Source organism: Ips typographus, linkage group LG8, assembly GCF_016097725.1.
Source record: "Ips typographus isolate SLU linkage group LG8, UJ_Ityp_2.0, whole genome shotgun sequence".
In the NCBI taxonomy this organism is placed as follows: domain Eukaryota; kingdom Metazoa; phylum Arthropoda; class Insecta; order Coleoptera; family Curculionidae; genus Ips; species Ips typographus.
The window spans coordinates 4,847,214-4,869,634 of NC_138429.1; the positions used below are offsets into that span (position 1 = coordinate 4,847,214).

Sequence of the window (22,421 nt, forward strand, 5' to 3'; positions counted from 1 at the left end):
TTTTTTTAAATAAATTGTTTAAAGTGACCTCCTTTTGAAACCAAACAGTATCCCAAACGATCATAAAATGCCCTTTTGACGTTATAAATAAATATGTCACTCTACCTGCTACCTGCCCGGCCAGTATCAAAAACAACAAACCCACCATGCATACAGGGAGCATGGAAAGATAAAATCTTTTCGAAAAAAGATGATTTTTCGTTAGTTTGTAAACACTTTTTAGACAGAATTGGTAAACTTACTTAAGCTTCAGGGTACTAAACACACACCCGTCAAGTTTTACACTTGTATTTCCAAAACAACATGGTCTAACATGGGCTTAAAAATTTAACACGTAAAATCCTATGTTGCGCGTTAAAAAAAACGCACTGTATGTGAACCTGAATTCACATTTGCATTTTTGGGGTTTTCCATTATCATAACAAAACAAACTGTATAAAAAAGCATAATTTATGAACCTGAACTGACAAATTGCATATGTGGGAGTTTAATCCACGATCAAGGAATAAAAAAAGTTATAATGGCAATTAAGAAATTATCATACCTGAATAAAACCATCAAATTGTCTGTCTCGTAATGTATGATATTAAAATATTTTTTATATGCCATTAATGTTCTTTTGAATTTTGAGATGTAGATATTATATACATCTACTTAAACACCCATCAATAACTCTTTTAGTTAGCGTGTAATTATACAGGGTGTACCTGAAATGACTGTATAACGCTTAACCACAAATTATTTGGCCAAAAATCTACAAACATGGGTGAGACAATGTATAGGCAATTTAAAAAAAAAAAAAAAATATTTTTTTTTAAACTTCCCTGTATTACCTGTTATAGAGCAAACTGGGATTATTTTCGTGGTTAAAATTTGTGTATTATAACCCGAATCACCTTGTATATTGATGGCTTTAGGATTGTTTTTAGAGTTTGTTTCTATTAAAAACTAATGGATTAAATAGAAGTCAGCAACAAATAAAACTTGTGTAAAAAAAAGTGCAAACAAAAAAAGCAACTAAAAACTGTTGAAAGCTGCAATTTATTTCTCAGGAGTTAAAATTAACAAGAACCAAAAGTATATAGCTTAATCAACACAAAAGCAGTCAAACGCAAGATAGAGAACACTGTCGAGACTGGCTAGAAAATTAATAATTTATTTAATGTTAGAGTACTGGAAAAATTGAACAAAAATTTCCCGCAAAAAAAATTAAAGGGGGCGCATTGAACGCCTTAAAATTGACAAAAAAAAATCTAGCAATAAATGTTATGTTTCTTAGCAACATTACGCGAGCTCTAATGCATCCTGGTTTAGAATAAAAAAAATCACTGTCCTTAACATCTAAAAACAAAGTATTTCGATTTAACAAAAAAAAAACTAGCATAAAGTTTAATTATAAACACCGACGTGTACTAAAGGGCGCTCACTTTATTCACTCCTCTACATTCAGAAATAAACTCGCCTCCTATCACATTCAGTGTCACATTCTAACGCGCACAAAAAGACTTTTGGTCACTTATCCATCACTTTACAAGTTTCTAACGTTAAAGGCTAAAGTTGACCGTTAGTCCTGCATTTCCTCCGGAACTTCGTGCGGGTTCAGGATACCAGGAACCGACAATTGGACGCGGCGTTTTTCGGCTTGCGCTGCCTGCAACGCTTTTTCGCGCTCTTCCAAGAACAGATCTGAATCGTCTTCGCCAGTGTATTCCTAATGTAAATTGTACGAAAAAAAACTTATTATTCACCGAATTTTTTGTTATCCTGTATAGTAATATTCAGGCAGTATTAGAAAATTTAAAAAATTGATTCAGTCTTTGTAGTGGCAATAGAGATGAACAATGGGGTCGTCTACCATAGTGGAACTTAAAATTCCAAAAATATTAAAATTTTAAAATACATGCTTTAAAACGAGCTATTCAATATTCGATTGAACAACACAACGCTTAAACGGCGTTTTTTCGAGCAGAAGACAACTTCCTAAACACAAATCCCTAGAAAATAAACGTTAAACATAACCTACAATTTCAGCTGTGTGTTCTTGCATTCCGTCTCACTCAACTTACTATAAACAGAAGAGAGATACACAGATACAGTGCGTTTTTTTTAACGCGCAACATAGGATTTCACGTGTTAAATTTTTAAGCCCATGTTAGACCATGTTATTTTGGAACTACAAGTATAAAACTTGACGGGTGGCTATTTCGTACCCTGAAGCTTAAGTAAATTTACCAATTCGGCCTAAAAAGTGTTAAAAAACGTGCAAAAAATCATCTTTTTTCGAAAAGGTTTTATCGTTTCATACTCCCTGTATGCATTGTTGTTCTTTGTTGTTTTTGATACTGGCACGGCAGGTAGCAGGTAAAATTTGGCGTAGAAAGTAAAACAGGGTGATCATTAACTTTATATCAAGAAAGTTAAGAACAAAAGAAGTATTTTTATAAGTGAATTGTTCAAATTGACCTCCGTTTGAAGCCAAACCGTATATTCCAAACAATCATAAAATTCCCTTTTGACGTTCAAAAGATGTCGGGTCGTGATGCAGTCAAAATAAGTCACTTTACCTGCTACCTGCCCTGCCAGTATCAAAAACAACAAGGAACAACAATGCATACAAGGAGTATGAAAGGATAAAATCTTTTCGAAAAAAAATATTTTTTTTCCAGTTTTAAATCACTTTTTAGACCAAATTGGTAGACTTACTTAAGCTTCAGGGTACTAAAGACACACCCGTCAAGTTTTATACTTGTAGTTCCAAAATAACATGGTCTAACATGGGCTTAAAAATTTAACACGTAAAAGCCTATGTTGCGCGTTAAAAAAAACGCACTGTATATGGTGTACCAAATAAGTATGGTTTTCACTGACGTTTTTTTTGCAGTAAAATGTTGCGTTGTTAAAAAAGAAAAAATAGGTGTCAAATATTTTTCTGCAAAAAATGTTTGGTAGATGACCCCATTTTCAGAAATTTATTTTACGAGAAAATATCAAGAGAGTTTAAGGAATTTTAAGAGAATGACGAAAAAAAGGCTAATAAATGCAGATCAAAAGCAACAATTCAGGCAATGGAATTTGGAAATTATAAAATGCCAAGTAGATGTATTTCATGGAGGAACTACACTATAAGTAGTCTTTACAACTGTTTGGAACCAAATTTGATAGTTCTGAAGTTAAAAAACACTCAGACACATGACAGCTGTCTTATATGTCAAAACTCACTCATCTGAAAGCATAAAATGCCAAAAAGATATATTTCTTGGAGGAATTGCACTGTAAGTTGTCTTTATAGCTTCACGGAGCCAAATGTGACAGTTCTGATGTTAAGGAAAGAAGTGTCTGTTAATGTCACAACTGTTAAATTTTACTCTATGGAACTATACCCTGATTATTGTAACTTTAGTTGTACGTCATAACACAGGTGATTCTATTGCCAGCCGAACTTACTGGACAATAACATTCCATAGATACGAAATTTTAAAATATCAACGTTTTCGAAATTTGTTGGAACTTGTGGTCCTATTTTACGTTTCTGTGGTCATTAAACAGTTTATTTGTGAACAAACAACATTCCAACAACCTGCCACGTAGCTGTCTGTTATGCCAAAACCGTCGAATATTGGCTCCAAACAACTTTATTCCATTAGATTTTTGTGTGAAGCTCTTAAAAATGTGTCTGCAGCACTAAAGCTAAGTATTATCATTTACTAGCATAAGTAAGCTTATTCAACCAATAAAAAACATTGAATTGTTAAGACCCTACCTGAAAATCTATGCAAATAAACATATCTCCAATATTACTAAAAGTTTATACACAAATGCCGAGTAAAACACATTAGATCTCAAAACCTTCAGAACTCAGGGTCTCCTAAACACGCTTAAACTAAGCTCCCCTCACTCTCAATACCCCAAAAGTTTAATAAAAATAGTAAAAACGTCAAATTACAATTTGACCAGTAGTTTTACTGGTCTAATTGAAATTTGCTTGAGAGACATCGTTTTCCTGTCCTGTCATGGCTGTCATTTATTTCATTAAAGTCATTTTCGGTCAATATTGCCAAAATAAAATCCTGAAAAATACAGACTGCATAAAAGGCTGTTTTGATTTATTTATTGTTTTAGCGATTTTGGTTTATCAATAATAAAATAAATGAAATGAAACTTTTCTGACAAAGTGATTATTCTTGTATCTTGTACAAAAGTAGCCTTTTCAAAAAATCGCATTTTTGACATTTGGTTATTTCATGCTTATTAAACTATGACAAATAATGTTTTTGAGATGAGTAAAATGACGCGAATTCGAAGAAATTATTGTTTAAACAATTTTTAATTTACTAACAATTATTGTCAAAATAACTGTAATAAATCTCAGAAACACGTCTTGTTTTGAAAACTGTGTTAAACTGTAATTCTTGCAAATTCTAGGCAAATTTTGACAGTTTGATAGTCAGGGACAAAATTGCTCGTCAAACCCACTGGAGTCAGAAAACGACTGTTTTAAGCACATTTTTGAAATCTTCATTAAATTTCCTATTCAATAACCTAAAAAAATGCTACAAAAATTGGTACAGCCAGGGAGAAAAGCATTGTCAAAACTTGCCAGAAACACAGTATTTGTATTTTAAAGTAAAATATTTACTTTTTAGTTTGTGAAGGTTTGGCCTAAATTTAAAACGCCAAAACCACTTGTTCAAAATTCCATTTTCTGAATTGTTGCGAAGCCATACTTTTACACTTTATTTTTGGAATCTAGTAAATTAAATTTTAAGCAATATCACTTATATCAAGTATTTAGCTACGCTGTTAGGTTAGATGTATTGATATAAAAGTAGTTACACGTTTCTTTAGTTTAAATAGTTTGTTAATATTACGTTAGTAAAAATGTATTCCACAAATATGCTATTTTGTATTAATAAGACAATGCTTCAAGTTTTAATTTTTTTGATTGTGATAAAAACCAAGCATTTATTCACAAGTGGCAAATAAAAAGATATGTAAGAGAATACTACTCATTTGTAAAAGAAAATTATTGACAATTTACCGTTTTCCGTAAATTCTTAGTGGAGAAAATTACCAGTGGCAACATAAAAAACAGTGAACCAATCACTTACCCGAATTTGTACCAAAAAGTCTCTCAAATGCTCCTTGAAGGCAGGTATGTCTTGATCCAGGTTAAACATGCCTTGGACCATGATTTTGATTTGATTATCGGTGAGATGAGAGAAGGCGGATCGAAGTAATGTGGCGGTAAATTCCTGAATGTACAGAACGTTATCGGGTGTGGGGCCCAATTGGCAATTCACCCGGCCCGATTCAACCTAAATAATTAACAAAATCTTGCTATAGAAAACTACCATAAAATAGTTTTAATTAAACATCAAGGTGCATACGAAGACTTAATTAAAAAAATACTAATTATTTGATATATTGATTTGCATATACCAAACTGTTTGTGAAAAACCTAGTCTGGAGTAGGAGAAAGTGAATTCCTATTTGTGAAAATGTTAAGGATATGACTTATAAGTCGATAACATTGGGCTTGTTATGCAAATTGTAATGTTTATTTGTTTTGATTATTATTTTACAAATCAAGTATGTGACCCAATAAGACTGCTCCTCGATCATATCTCTCGATATATCTTTTTTTACATTATTAAAGAGAAACGTTTTATGTATTTCAAAAACTAAGATGATGGCGGTTGTTTTATTGTTTTTGCAATAACCTGCTTTAACTAACAGTTTGACCGATTTTAACAACTTAGGTATAGTTGTAAAGATTGGAAAAATGAGATTAATGGATTTTTGAAGGCAAATGATTGCGCGGTAAATTTCCTAAAACTATTAAAATTTTAGCTACAAAATGAATAAGATTTTAAAGAGACGATTCTTAGTATTATGCCTAAATGCATTATTTAAAAAAAGTATATCACCAGAACATTCAGGTACTAAAAGTCCAAGACTTACCTTGTTTTCTATTACTGCGATTGAAAAGTTATTATTAAATATATTTCATATTTTTTGGCAAAGGTGAACTGAACTATCTACATATCTTTCTTTTTTCCATGACCACACACCACATGACAAAAGAAAAACAGTTTAAAACTTTACGCAAAATGCTAGATTTGGGACATATTTGCAAATGGTTCCAAAAAATATAGAATTTGAATATAGTATACCTATTTGGGTTTTTAGGCTTCATTTTTATAATAAAAGTAAGAATTCCGAAATATTAAAGTGACTTAATAAGTTCATGATGTGTTTAGTTCCATTTGGAGCAACATGAATGTTATGATGACATATTTTTTTAAATATTCACTCACACATTCAATATTCACTATTTGGATAATTCTTAATATAATTCCATTTAATTTTTTTGAATTTTTCCTGGAATTTGGGTAATGGTCTCAAAACTAGCCCGCTGGCGGAAAGGGATTCAACTAAATTAACTATATTTTGGTTGATTCTTATTGCCAAAGAAATGCTTTTTTCAATGATACCAACTTTGTTAAAATCGGTTACCACTATTTTTGACATAACTAAATTGTTCTTTTTACAAAAATGATAACTAAACTTCTCTTTAAAAAACAGGTACAAGTTATTTGAAGTTATTAATAAAATGATATCTAGAAAAGGAGCATTAAAAACAAGAATTTGTCATAAAATTCTTTAAAACTTTCCCCATTTAACTGACCCTGTGTCTTTCAACAAAATCCTCATACATTACCAATTTGGCTTACCCAGTATTCAATCAAAACAAAACCTTAATAAGAAGAAGATGAAAGGTTTAACATTTGAATTATATGACTGAAGAGGTTAGTGCGCTCTTCAACAAATTTTATCAGACAATAATTTAAAAAACCTTCTCTTCAACAATAAAAACAAACAACATTTAAAAATAATAAACAGCAGCGACTTACCAGACAGAAAATATAAGCCAATATCGTTGCATGCATCGCCAAACTGGCAGTATGAGACGTATCGGTGACGACGGAAAACACATGTTGCAGTATATCTGTCAGGTATGTTTGATAAAAACTTGGAGCGGCTGCTTCGTGCTGTTCCACGTTCTGGAGCAATTTTAACAAAATCTGCAAACCCGTCTCCGCCACGTTCCTCATTGTGTGCTTAAAAGCCCATATTATGCTATCCAAAACCAGCTAAAAACCAATTTCACGTTAAAACTGCATTTTTATTAAGGCAAGTTTTACCTTGAATTGAGTTGGTGGTATATTGAGGAACGCCACAAAACAATGATTATTAACAGCTTGAAGAAGCAAGAAGAAATTCGTTCTATGTTCTGGATACTCTTCAAAGTCTTTGTTAATCATTTCAAGTGTGCATTCAAAGACTGCATCAAATATTTTAGGTACCTGGAGATTAAAAATCAGTATCACCGCGATAAAAAAGGTCTGTTCGCAGAGAGAATCTCCAACTAGTAATCAGAGAAACAGATACAAGTCAGAATACGTCATAGTCACGTGAGCATTCAACCAAAAAAACTTGACATTTACTGTTTCTGAGTTGGAAACCAGCCAGTGATTGCTTCTGCGAACAGACCTAAAGAAATAAACAACTACCTCCAAGGTTATATGAGCTTCAAGTTTATTTACAATAGTGGCAATAGCGCTCAGAACTTCAGGTTCTCTAGCGCAAGGCACAGTGGTTCGCTGATAATCCAGCAGCACGGCATCCAAAAACGGTGGAATAAAATTCTCCAAAACCATTTTGTTGTCGCTCGATCGCGACACCCAATCCGAAATTAATTTAAGCGTTTCCTTTTTCACCACCCTCATGGTTTTGATTAAAGGCTGTTTTGTAACTGCTTCTCCATTTAATGTTATAGCAGCGGTTATGTTTTCAGACATAACCTTAACAATTCGGAGGCGTTAGCACCATATTTTCAGTTTGAAGTAATACATACCTTGTACACATTTAACATATCCAGGTATATTCTTCCAAGCTGTAGCACATAAGCATGGTTCAGCGCCTTGCAGGCTCGGACGTTTGTTTTGAGTATACTGGCTAGCTGTTTGACCACGTCAATTTCTTTCAGAATATCTACGTTTTTGCTGGCCTGGCTAATAATGTCATCCCAAACCTAAATAATAATTGACAAAGTTTCCATAAAAGTAAGAATGATCATCAATCAAACAGCATGATGTTTTAAAGTGTATTTTTTTGATGAAATGCTTGAAGATTTACGCAAAATAGGTGTTCTTATAAGTTTATCAATCAGTGAGACAGTACATTGGTCAATAACCTTAATGATTAATGACTCAATTAAACTGGATAAATAATAAATAATAAACAAACAAAAAATAACACTGTAATTTTAATTGGTTTATAAAATCTGAAAGAAACCTAGTACTGAACAGTGTTGGAGCACCTAAATCTGCACTCTATAAGGCTGCAAAATCAAAAAAAGTAGTAGTATCTTAACATACTTATAGTTAATAATAGGCCCTAATTTACACCCTTCCCTTCGCCATACAGAAAATCCTCAAAAAGTGCATTATAACTATACAGGGTGGTTCAAATTGATTGTAAGATAATTCAAGAGTGGAAAGTACATTAAAAATAAACTCCAGTGTCATATAAACTGTATAGTCGAAAAGTGCTCCCTAGAGGAGCACCTTAAAGGTGAGTCACTGAAACCATTTTTTTATTTTTAATTCGTAGACGAAAAAAGTTACTCTTTGGCATGCATTTTCACCATTTTGTTTTTTTTTTCAGTTTTTAAAAATAATCTGGACAAACACGGAGGCTATTCAAAAAGTCTGACCGCTTTAAATTTCTCTGTAATTTTAGATCGTTCTGATGGGGCACATGTAATAGCCCATACTTTTTCCTAAGAAAAGTTTGTCTGAACATTTCTTTTCATTTTGCATAGTTTTTCAGATACAGTCATTTTTATACGCTAATCCATAAAAAAAAAATTAGTCCTTGTTCAGATTATTTTAAAAAATTGAAAAAAACTCCAAATGATTACTTCAAAATGATGAACTAGCATGCCAAATGTCATGAGTTTTATTTTAGGTTATTAATTAGGATATTTTTTTTATACTTAGAGCCGGCTAGCTCCAAAAGGGGGCACTTTTCAACCATAGTTTATAAGACACTTTGGCGTTTATTTTTTATGTATTTTCCTACAATTAATTTGGACCACCCTATACTGACTGGGGACTCAATATAGTGTTTGCTTTTAGGTATTATTATTATTATGCTTTTCCCTTCAGACAAAAGCTAATAAATCAAAGCCAATTATATTTCAAACCATATCAAAAACCGGTTGTTTGGTTTTTAAATGGCGAGGTTTTAAAAATGACCCAAAAAACATCATTGGAATTTTTAAAACAATTATTAATATAAAATAAAGAAAAAAACCTTTTATTTATAAGACACTTAAAACTTACACTTCTAGACTTCTCTAAAATTTTTAGTATCTCAATAAACCTGTACTTCTTACCTGATTAGGTAGTAACATGTATTTCTCTATTAGGGCCTCTTGTGTAGGTTTATCAACTTGAGCTGAAATCATATAACCTACAGCTTCATAAAATGTATGAACTTGTTGCTGCTGTAGATCACAAATAATTGTTGAAATTGAGGCCAGAATATCCTCAATAAATGGACAGGTCTCTCCAATTTGGGTTGTAACAAAGTGCCTCCTACATTTCATGGCTATTTTAATAAATGTATCACAAGCCATATCTTGAACACCATCATGGGTTTCATGCATAAACTCAAAGAGCTTGTTAACAACGGTTTTCAAAAATTTCCAATGGGCACGCAAAAAACGCGGGTATTGGCCGACAACATACATAATGTTTGAGGCAATGATGGCTTTGTTATCTTTGCCGCGTTTATGTTCACAGAGTAACAGTAGATCTTTTATAACTGTTACCAAAAACCGTTTCTCATCTTCTTCATGCATAGCTCCAGATATGCTGCCAATAGCCCAACAAAGTGTGTTTAAATTTTTCCATGACCATTCAGTACCATCAACTTGGTTTTGTAGTTTGGTAGTCATAATTCTTTCAGTGTTGGCATAGTCCAAGTGAGTTAAATAAACCAAAGTTTCTCTCATGTTTTTATATAAATTTATGGAGTCTGTATCTTTCATAAACTCTCTTACTACTTCTCCATTATCATTTTCAACTACCAGCACTTCTTCTGGTTTAGCCATTCTTGAGATCATAATATAACGAACTTTGTTGAGAACTTCTTGATAAAGGGTCCTGCGACTATTTGTAAAATAAATAGGAGCTCCAGCAACCATATGCTGAAGTTCAGCATCCCTGTACAGTTCAGATGACAAGTTATTCCAATACTCAAGACAAATCTTAAATATTTCTACTTCTTCAACTTCAGATATAAGTACAAGATAAGTTAAAGCTTTGCCCAACACTTCCTCTTGACTTTCAGCAATATTTCCATGCTCTTTCAAAAATGAACACAAGAAGAGTGCCAGGTTTTGTATAAAATTCTGTTCTTGGTCTTGGCCACAAGCATAAGCTGATTTAATGTCGGTAGTCAAAGGCAGCATAATTTCTAGTTGAGCCATTGTTTGACTAAATAAACTTAAAAACATAGCATCATAATTACTGACAGTTACTCCAGCAATTTCAGTTAAACATTTTAAAGTGACATTTCTAAACATTGGTACTGGAAGAAATTTAAATGTTAAAGTGCTGATCAGTTTGGTTTCAAAAATGTATCCCAAAGGAATCCAGTTCAAAAACCGCAGTAAAGTTTCCAAAGTAGCATTAACCAAAGGTGGATTCTGAGAGTGTTCTAGTACAAACTGGCATAGGTGGAAAATAGCAGAAAACTCATGACACATAGTATCTTTAAGGTGCTTTGCTTTGGTCTGAGTGATCTGTCCAGATGAAAAATCAAACAATTCTTCACTAAGTAGTTTTAAAATTATCATGTTATTCTGGCAAAGACTCTCATTGGTTTTACTGGCACCAACAATATCAGGAATAAAACTCTCCCAATTTGTTGGCCATTCTCTTTTAAGCACCTGAACTAAAATCATGTTCAACTTATTTAAATATGTTTTATTAGCTTCCAAAGACTCAGAGTCTGAACTTGTTTTAATAATTAAGGATACAATGTATTTTTTAATGCCCTCACACTGATTTTTTGGCAATACTTTCCAGCGGGTTTTTATAACCTGTTCCAGTATTTGCAAAGCAAAATACTTGGTTTGCTGATTACTTGAAAATTCTAGTATGGTATCCACTCTAGTCCAAGCATCTGGATGCTCTTTAAGGGTGGTGAGCACTTCTTGTGCCATTCGTTGTGTTTCTCCATTCCCAGCATACATACTAACAACTACACTATCAAGAAGATTTATATCCAATTTCTGATTGAAATCAAGCAATGCTGCAGCGGCTTGCTGTCCCAAAGGTACTGTTGCCATTGTGATTTCTTTAGTAACCAACCAAACTCCACTCAATCAGAAATACTCGATCATACCCTGGGTTCCAATGCTGCAACAAACAGAAACTACTATGCAATAGTGTTAGTACAACTTAAGTTAGGCAACACTAAACAGAAAACAAACAAACCTCAATCTAACCCCAAAAAAATGTCTACAAACTACTTAATACACAGACACAGGCTATTTGTATATGTGTAATTTTGTAAATTGCCCAGTAAATGTTAATATTTAGAAAGAAAATGTTTGTGATACCTACAGAGAGGTACACAAAATGATCTTAGCATAAAAAAAGTTTGTTCACCCTGTCGAAAAATGATTTCAAAGTTACGCAAGTAAAGCGCTTTTGAAACCCAATAACCGGTAGGTATATTAGGATAGATTTGGGGGCCAAACTTACTGTTAAATCCTGGTTTTTCTAGATAAAACACCAAAAGAACACCACACTTTCAGACTCTCTCAACAAGAAGCGCAAAACGAAACTGACAAATTGAAATTTGACAGACGGCAGAACATTGGCAGGCGTAAGCGGTCTTATGTCAAAAAATCAAATGATTTTTTAGGGTGTGTTCGTGTTTTATGTCTTTTTGCACAAATGGCGAGTGTGTGCAAGTTTACAGATTTTTTTTATTAGCACTAGCAGGTAGTCAAAGCAAATCGTCATTCATTTACTTTAGTGTGTCTGATTTAAACATTTTTCTGGAGTTTAGCTTGTATTTCCCTTTTCTCTATAACATAAATTGAAAAGCCCAGCGTAGATAATTCGTGTGACAGAAATGTGTGTCATGTTCCAGGACTACTGAACGCACTTTACCAAATGACTCAACGCCCCAACAAACGTTTTACACACAGCTGTCTTTCTTCAAGGCCGATTGAGTGCGATAGCCAAATCTGTGGAGCATGCACCAGACAAAGACAACACTAACCTAAAAGTACACAAAGAAAGAGGCTAAAGAGCGATAACAACATGCCAAGCAAATAACGTCAACTCGAATCGAACCAACTGAATGCAATTTGCTTTACGTGCGAGAACAGTTAACGGAGTCGGAGTGTACGTACGCGGAGCAGCTCAGATTAAAAGCGTCGTTGCGATTGTCGTTTTTTTTTTTGGGGGATTTAGTGGAGTTGTTGACCGAGTTCGTCTGGTTTTGTGTCCCAAGGAAAATTTTAAGTTAATTTTATTTGTTGTTTTCATAAACAAATATTAAAAAACCCGCGTAAAGTGACGACTAGTTGAAATTTACTAGTAAATTGAATTTCCTCTGATTCTGCAGTGGCCTATGTATCCTAGGATATTTTTACATCTGTATGCTAGGGGCATGGGAAAATGCATTTAACCAAAGTTTTATAAAGAACATGGCTTTTTCTTTTACCTGGAAAGCTTTGTTGGTGATATTTCTACTTGCTGAAGTTGCTTCTACGTTCCAGGACCATTTAACAAGTCAGAAAGGTAAGTTGAATATGGAACATGATAAATAAAAGTATTGCTTTTGGTAGACAGTTTGTGGTTATTGTGGGGCTCAGTTTGGTAGTATATTGTGTTTACTATTTCAAAAAAAAATGCTGTTAACCCAGCTGAGCTAAGATTTGTCATTTTTACTGGAGCTATTAGGATGGTTGCAGGGGCCAAGGATGAGACAAGTCCTAGGTAAAGTGGTTGGAATATTTGTGCATTTCAGGTAGTATTGTATTTACATAAAAAATTCTTAATATACTGGTATCGTCTCTGATATCCCCCAAAGATATCCCATATAAAAATGAAGAATGTCCCCATATCAGAAGGAGATACCTAATCCTAATTAAAATCTGCTGTTGTGTACAATATAACATACATACAGTGGAAACAGTTACATAATATTATAAGGTCATATTACAGACATTTTGCTACATTATGAAGATGCAGGGTGTCAAAATTCATATCAAATTATTACTGTTTATTAGTTCTCACCACATCTTCCTATCTGAAGTTGTTATAATTGACTTGTCTTCTTTTAAATTAAAAATCACCATACATTTATTATCAAGGCATGGATATTTGGAATTATTGATTGCTTCTTGATGATATGCCTGGACATTAACCCAGTGATATTGTTATTTTTTTTGAAAACAATTAAATCCACAGGATTCTTTACTAATTCTTAGTAATGCTGCCAATTGCCAAGTAATACCCACTAATTCCTACACTTTGTACTCTATAATGCCCCAGCGGTTTACCTTTCGAATATGTATCTTTAAATATTCTGCATTAGATGTGGCTTATGTAGGAGTCCTATAGAATATCTGAGAATACATTCACATTGGCTAAATGTGTTCCCCATCCCTTATATTTCAGTATGCACAAGAAAGAATTAGTTATTTTACCCTCAAACCAGTAAGTAGCATATTTTACTTGATATTTTAGGTTGAATTGTAAATTATTGAGTCATTTTAACTGAGTTTAGTAACTTTTCTGTTCTCTGGTGATTTGTTTTGATTATGAATCTTGCAATAATTTGCTTCATGACTTTGGGTTAACAGTAAGTAATTTGAAGCAATAACACTTAAGAAAGTGCAATGTTTCATTTTGGCTAAAATGTATTCATTAAACGATACACATGCTATAATCATAAATCTGTAGAAAGTTAATAAATACTATACCAGTAGTAGTTATTTACATTCGCCTATTGATTGAGCACGATCGAAAATATGGCGTCCGATTTCGCAAATCATAACAATTAGCAGTCAATTACTAATTGATTTTATACAAGGTTTTGGGAAAGGAACTGGACAGTTGTGAAAGAACATCCGCTATATTACTCACTGTATACTCAATTAGAAATATGTTTCATATCCGGTTTATTGATTTTTTTTTAAGAACAAATATATTAAAACATGTCTTGAATGATGCAATATGAACAATTTTATGAATTTACAATTTAACACCTTTCCTTGCAGTTTCAGCGAGAGTTTCAGTTTAGTCCATACTGTATAGTTTTGCAAAATGTATTGTTACCCTGCATTATGCAGTAACTGGATTTAGTTTTGGTTATCTTATCTTAGTTGAATTATGATAACATTATTGAAACAAATTTAATTGTCTTGTTGTACCATGCTAGAAAAATAAGACTTAAGTAATTGCTTTTAGCCTTATTTTTTACACAATGAAATCCAATAGCCTGGCTTCCCAAAGTGGTTTAATGGTACATGTGACAAAGTTAGCGCGTCCTTCAGTAATATGACGTCTTTGACTGGAACCGGATACTGAATGCAACACCATTTGTGCGCCGTTTCCTCTTTATCATCGCTTTTGTTTTTTTTTTCAGGACGTCATACAGTTCAGTGAACAAGTTCACAAAACTTTCAAAACCATTTTATTGTGCATTTATCTGGCGACCAACAGTTTTTATATGCATGCGGTCGAACGTGGAAAGGAAGAGGGGAAGGTCAAAAATCAACATTAAGGATTAGTCAGTTTATCAATAATAATTATAATTATTACTATATAGTAGGTAGGCATATGTTTATTAAAATAGTTATTTAATAATTACGTCCTAACAGCAAAATCCTAAATAGACGCTAGCGGAAGTAGAACATCGGCTTGGTAACGTGGTAAACACGTAGGTGTAGGTTTCAAGACCATCTTTCTTGTGCAGCTGTCTACTATGAAATATCTGCATGTGCCTTAAATAAAAGAAAGGGACTTTTGTCAGCTTTTGTAGGGATTCCTAATATTCAGGTAAAGTTTGCCGAAGTTACCGAAGTAGGTAGAAAAACTAGGGATTTTTCAAATTTTAATATAGTGTGTGATAGTGTAATACTTAATATTTGCACCTGATAATGTGATACTAGAAAATTTTAAACCTGTCCACAGCTTTTGTGACTTTCAACCATAATTTTACCTTTAAAAGTGATAATTTGTAAAACAAAAGCAGTAGGTATTGCAATTTGTTTGATTGGTACTGAGGTCCCCTCAATTTCAAATATTCTCTGTATGAAAATTTAGAGCAAAGTTGAGATACGACCTTCCAGTTGACATTTCCAAATAAGAACCCCCATTTTTTATTTCATTTATGGATTCTACGTAAATTTCTGGGTATTTTTCATGTAGCATATCCTATGTTCGATATACAGATGTTTTCGAAAAAGTAAATGTTGAAAAAAAAATTTAAAAAAAAACTTTCATCATACACATCAGACTAGTGTTTAGGTTAGATTTTCCACTTGTAACAGTTTTTTTCTTTCCTTAAAATTCACTCAATCCATTAAAATTCAAGCCTGCATTCTCAGTTTATATGGCACTGAAAAGTGTGTCTTGATGTCGCAAATATTTAGTGTTAACGGTGAATTTGATATTTGCAGTAGCTGGATATGTCCCACACACACAAGTTTTAACACTTTTTGGTTTTTTTAAGGACATTCAATCAACTATTTATAAAATTCTGTCTTCATGTAAGTATAGAAGAAGAAGTTTTCTTAAACTGATATGTTTGTTCAAGCAATAATTTGTGTGCTGGTTTTGTTCGACTCTCAAGCTTAATCCAACAGTAGGGATTTAGTTTATTTTTAATACCGCTGAGAATGTCAGGGACTGCTTCATCTTGATCCGTTCATCCTAGACAGTCGTTTGAAATTTTAGCCATACCAGATTTAAATCAACTTTTTAGCTAATCCATTTTCATATTGAAGTACTTGCAGAAGTTTCCAATTGTTGTTTGGTTGGGGGATTTTTATGCTTAACTTAAACCCAAGAAACCCGCCATAAAACCAACTGAACAAACACACATACAGTGCCCTTTAGACCTTTAGACAGGAAACGTCTTAGCAGAACTACACCTCAACGCATTATATGCATTAGGGTTAAGAGTGCGTGTAAAGTTCAATGTACCATTTTATCATAACTCGTTTAACCGTGGTTAATTGGTCTGAACTTCATGGAACATTGAATGTGTAGGAACATCTTCTCACCTTTTTTTTGGAGGCGAAAAAATAAAAGTTTATTTGGTTAATTGAGGCTCCTAATCATGAATTAATTATGTAATTATGGGCGTTGTTGGGTCTCATTAGTCTAATGTGGGTTTAACAAGCAAATTGTAGTGTGGAAAGTTGGAGTTAATTGTACTGATCCTTAATTTTTATACGTATTTAACTAAATTTCAAGGTTGAAACAAACATAGTATCTTTATTTATTGAATTTCAAAGTTCATAGTGAGAGTCATTATTATTGTACTATTTAGGAGAAAAAATCTGCAATCTTAGTTTGTCACTCATTCTCCATTTAATATTCAATATTACACTGATTTTAGTCTGTCTAAATTGTATTTGTATTAGCATTTGTCTGTGTATTAACATGTCTAAACTACTTACTTATTGGAATTATCTTTAAAAATTAGTTTTCAGGTAAAACAAAGATAATGAAAGCATTATCTTTATTGTTATCATGAAAGCAAAGTAAATTAGTATAATAGTCTGGTTTATTTACTTGAATAGATTAGTCAGTTTATCAATATGGTTTCGAAAGAGTTTTAAACCTGCTAATTACAAAGGCATAACCATTGTGTTGATTTTAAAAACGCCTTTACCGAAATCTTATTTCAGAGGTAGAATCAAACCACTTGGTAGAAAACTATTATTTAATAACTAAATAGCAGTTAAAACTAAATTACAAAATGGTTGGTTTATCAACTATTTGAATCGGAATAAAACCTTCAAACATAATTTCTAAATGTAACACTTTAAACAATCCTTCTTACGTGCACAAAATATTACAATAATTAAATAGATTATACTCAATTTGCTAAACAATGATGAGGGCAGCTTTCTGGAGGGTTTGGCAATGGTTTACTATTCAATTAATTTACGAACCCGGTGCGGGTTGCAGAATTCGGGACGACTACATGAGGGTGTTATGAGGCGGAGTCTCCGACTCCCTTACCAACGGATATCGAGCCTAATTTATACCCAATCGATTGGCTGATCTAGCCAGCTTCCACTTTTCTGCATAGCAGTAGCGCTGATTTGTCACAGCTTAAAATAGCTAACATTTTATTATTTTGCCATCTCCGAATATCTGCTTTAATTTAATGAATTTATATTTTTAAATAATTCGATCTTTTAAATTAATGGATTTTCCATTCGTGACAATATATCTGCTGGAAGATACCCCCTTCAATAATAATAAAAAGTCACACAGATTCAGCAAAATAAAGCTTCCTATTAGGTTTTTCAAGTCTGGCAAAAGTTCAAGAGAACCTCTACATTGACATGAAGTTGTCAATAATCTGCTATGCGCTGACGATATAGTCATTATCGCAGGCAGGCCAGAAGCACTACAGCGACTAATAAAAAATATATCTGCCGAAGAAGAACAGCATTCCCTAAGAATTAACATTGATAAAAATAAAAAGTAATGGTAATAAGCAAAACACTAAACATCCGTACCAACACCCTTGTGTACGATAAACCTATCCAACAGGTTTCCAAATTCAGATACAGAAAGCTGGATAACCGATGATCTCAACCTGGATATGGAAGTTCGCAGTAGAATAGAGCAGGCAAGAAGGACACTCCTTAAAATGCGAAATTCTTTTCTGTGTTGTTATAAAGGGGGTCAAACATTGATACTTAAAGCAGAAACATCATGAATAAACTGGAAGCTCTAGAGGTTTTAGAAAACTTCTAACTTCTTCTTAAAATACCTTGGACAGATCATATCACCAATGACGAAGCACTCATACGTATGGGTACACAGACAGAGATCTTCTACAAATCATGTCAAGTACCAATTTCTGAAGCTAATAAGGGAAGGCAAGGTAGAGGGTAAAAGAGGCTTAGACAGGAAAAAACACTCATGGCTCAAGATTATTTTAAGTCCGAAAAAACTAGTATTGAAAAATGACATTGTTCAAAAAGCCGGCCAGTGTGACTTAATTGTGTATGCCTACACAAGGACCAAGTAAGTTTTCTCTGGTGTAACTGTGCATTCCTATCTAACTTTGGCATAATAACGACTAATCAGACTTCCACATGTTGCATTTTTAGTTAAAATTTAAAAAATATTGCACTCATATTTTCTATTCCAAATGATATTTTCATTTGTGGGAAAGGAGCATTGTAGTTTACTTATTAAAGAAAAAACGTAATGTTTTATTCAAAAGGAGTAAATTCGTCTTGGAGGAGTAGAGAGGAGTAAAAAGGTTTCTAAATATTTCAACATAGGATTGATCATCTAAGGAAAAAACTACGACCTGGAGGATCGAAAAAGGACTTGAGAATAGGTGTTTATGGATATTAAGAACAACTTGTAAATATAATTGGCAAGTAAATAAGAAGAAAATTGATGAACAAGATTGAAAATTACTGTCTTCTACGGTTCTGAAAAAAATCTGTTCTGCTATCTTAAATATTATTTCAAGCAAGTTTTTAGAAAAACTTCATCTCCTTCACACCTTTCACAAACTATTACATTGTACTGGATTATATTAACGTGTCGTTGAAATATGTAAACATGACTACATAAAATACCACCCCCATATTTAGTTACCGAATTTTACACCCCAGCAATTTCAACGTTACACAACACTGATCTTGTATACAATGAGTTCTCATGGTTGGTCGTAAATAAAAACGCATTGGATCTACCGACAGAATTGTGGGATTTATTTTAATGCACTGAAGAAAAAGGGTCATGAACTGGCTAAGTAAACCGTGATGTTGTAGATGTTCTTTCGTCAATAAACAAATCGTTGTAAACAGATAGACGTAGCTTTTTTAAAAGCATTTGTGTTATTGATGCGTTGCTTTATTGTGACGTTTTGAAATTATTATTAATCCAAAAATAATGTGGCATTACTTGGGTTTTAAGTGAGTTGAACTTAAACTGGAGGAAACATAAATTAGTAGTGAAAATGCAACATATTTTTACTCTATGATTGATTATTTCCAATGTAAGGGTCAGAGAACCGGAAAACCTCAAATCCAATTTCGAACAAAAGGCCTGAATATTGTAAGAGACCGAGTGTTCAAAAATGGCTTCCCTTCTTACGTTTCAGCCCACTTAATGTTGAACTTAATTAAAAGGGCTCGACTGCGTGTAAATGATCCACCGATATGGGCCTACAAACAAGGGTTGGTCTCTTGAGTGATTTATTTTCTTGCTTGTTTATTACAGTTTTGATTAACTAGATTTTTTAATTTAAATGAACCGACCGAACTTATTGATTTTCGATAAAGGTCTCAAGACGCAGGAAACGTTCACCTCTATTAACTGAACTTCTATTAGTGCGCTCCATAAGTATTAGTCATTGGAATTTGTCTTGTCCATGTTTCATCGCATGGAAATGTAAACTGGTTAACGAATGCAAAATGGTCACAAAATGAATAAAATCACTTGAATGTCCCCAGCAGAGATACTAAAATTAGCATCAATTCGTGTCTGTGCCGCTCTTTTTATTTGTCAGAGGAATAAATTTCGTCTGGCTCTTGATCTAATTTTGTCACTAATTTATCACCAGAGAGTTAGGTAAATATTGCCAGTCATGGAATTTAAGTTTCTTAATTAAACCATCTAATTCAATCAATTTTCAACTAAACTCGTTAAGACGCATAGATTATCTTGTTTCTTGTTATAATCTTGGAAATGTTTAGGCCTAACTACTAATTAGATAATTAGCATAGTTGATAATAATAACATGACTAATCTTACTCTTAGCAGGTAATTATTATTATTATTATTATTATGACTGATGATTGATTTAAATTTAAATAAGTAGTTTAAAGAGCTTAATCTCTGCAACAAAAATATGGGTTATGCATGATGGAGAACAACTTCATTTAATTATCAGAAATCATTTCAGCAGTATCAAAATTAATACCCTATGCAGGTAATTTTGCTCCTGTAAATTGGCCTCTACGTTTCCCAGATTTAAATACATTGATCGAACTTCCCTTCATCTTACCCTAGTGTGGGTACTGAGCACCTGTTGCTAATCAATCATCTGGCAACAAAGTCAAAAAGTAGTAAATGTGAAATTTACACTTTCAAACCGTAAAACTGTACTTGAGTCTTATGGTCATCATAATTGAAATTTTTGAATTTGTGTTAAGAGTCTAAGGCTAAAAGAAATATAAGGATAGAATAAAGATATTAGAAATGTGAACTGTAGTTCATGAACTAAAACATTTATAGACTTGGTATCATTATTACTCAAATTGCTAAAGATAAAACGATATAAATTTTTATGCATTGATGATTGATCAAGGCGTTATCAATTATGTATACTCAACACATCCAACCTATGACTCAGTTATTTTAATTTTATTTTGAGATTATGTACCATATTGTTCCCTTTTAATCTTACAGTTTCACTGCACTAAATTATTAACAGTCATTTAATTTCGAGGTCGAATTAATGTGTTTTTGCTACTATTTCTCTTTGAACTTTCTGCCGACTGACCACAAAATCCCTAGTACCAATCTCTGCAGAACAAAGCCTTTACTATGAATAACTTGACGCCCTGAATAACACGATTTTTGTATGTTTGATCTAATATTTTCTACCATTCACTTGTACCATTTTTATAACATTTATTTGCATAAAGGATGCACTTTTTTAGATTTTGACCTTCACCTTAAATTATGTTTTTACTAGGAAATTAATGCGTGTGTGAACTGTTTCAACTGGTATTATAAAAGGATATAGCGTGATAGTTTTTTACGTTTCAATAAAGCGGGTGTAGAAATAATGGTCTGAGCGGAAAATCGAGTTTCTTGGCATCAAAATACATATAAAGTCCAAGGTTTTTGTGTAGACCGTCGGTCTAGAGTCTAGACTCTTTATATAATTCAACAAAGGGGCTGTTTAAAGGAAGGTCCAGAAAACCACCTGTTCTCGTCAATTTAATTGTTTTTTTACTAAACAGATGGTGCATCAAATGTGCCTGAATTTCAAAGCCTAATAATAGATAATTGGTTTTTGCTGTTATACAACATTATTTTAGAGGAGTGTCTCTATTTGTTAGCAAATTTTCGAGGAGTGTAAGCGTTTTTGCGATCAATAGACGTGCCTATTTTCATGTCTTTGGGGGCTGGTGGCCAGACGACCAGGCTCCTTTAACCATTACCCATTAATTGAATTCAATTTACTTTGTACGATTTGTCAATATGAAGTTGCAGACTTGCGAGAGGCAGATGCTCCATTATTTTGATGATATTTACCTACAAAGTCGTTTGGCATCGCAAATAACATTGTGTTTCAAGGAATAAACTTTGTTGGCGCCATCTATTTGTTATTCATCATGTCGGAAGATTATTGGACGTATGCGACCTTCTTGTTTTGAATATATAAACAGAAAATGTGATAAAATGATTGTATACACATTTATTTCATTTTACACAGTGTTGGGAAATATTTATACACAGAACTAAAAAGAGTATAGTTTTTGTTTATTCACTGTCTTGCACATCTATCTGCGTTTGAAAAATCTAGAAAAGTAAGCCCCTCAGAAGGATGGTGGTTTGAAACATCATTGAAGAAAATATCCTACAGGTCTACTAAGGGTATTGTATTGGTTTAGGAAATAGAAAAATTACAGAATAACAAGACCAAAATGTCAGCCAGACCGGCATATCTGCTATAAACATGGCCAATTTTCCAGCTTTATCTAAAACTGCTCAAAGATGAATAAGACAACCGAACCGAAAATGACAAAGAACAGAGAATGGGATATGCAATGCAATTTTTGCCACAAGATGACAATTTTTGGGTCAAAGCCATATTTTCTGATAAAATAGTGTTCCAGTCAACCTATAATGGAAGGATTCAAGTTTACAGGCATCCAAATATGAGGTTTGAAGAAAAATACACCCAAAAGAAAAAATGTAGTGGCCGATTCTCAGTAAATGTGTGGGGCTGGATTAGTTGTTATGGTGCAGGATTGTGTTGGAATATTGATGGAGCTATGAACAGCAAAAAATACATCCTGGAAAAGAGATTAATTCTGC

General features: G+C 33.0%; 2 protein-coding genes across 2 annotated transcripts in view; one reads left to right on the forward strand and one right to left on the reverse strand.

The window, feature by feature from the left end:
- Positions 1–1,022: 1,022 nt before the first annotated feature.
- On the reverse strand, positions 1,023–11,997 carry emb (exportin-1 emb). Its single transcript, XM_081985235.1, has 8 exons — positions 11,844–11,997; positions 9,464–11,495; positions 7,919–8,095; positions 7,575–7,865; positions 7,206–7,367; positions 6,915–7,154; positions 5,109–5,315; positions 1,023–1,711 (listed from the first exon to the last, which is right to left on the reverse strand). Exons 2-8 carry the CDS (start codon positions 11,423–11,425, stop codon positions 1,565–1,567), a joined length of 3,186 nt encoding a protein of 1,061 aa, XP_081841361.1. The 5' UTR covers positions 11,426–11,495; positions 11,844–11,997; the 3' UTR covers positions 1,023–1,564.
- A 454-nt stretch (positions 11,998–12,451) lies between these two features.
- Meltrin (disintegrin and metalloproteinase domain-containing protein meltrin) overlaps positions 12,452–22,421 on the forward strand; it is a 29,928-nt gene continuing 19,958 nt past the window's right edge. Inside the window, exon 1 of the mRNA XM_081985234.1 lies at positions 12,452–12,893. Coding sequence (XP_081841360.1) covers positions 12,752–12,893 — 142 coding nt within the window. The 5' untranslated portion in view covers positions 12,452–12,751. The remainder of the gene's footprint in view (positions 12,894–22,421) is intronic.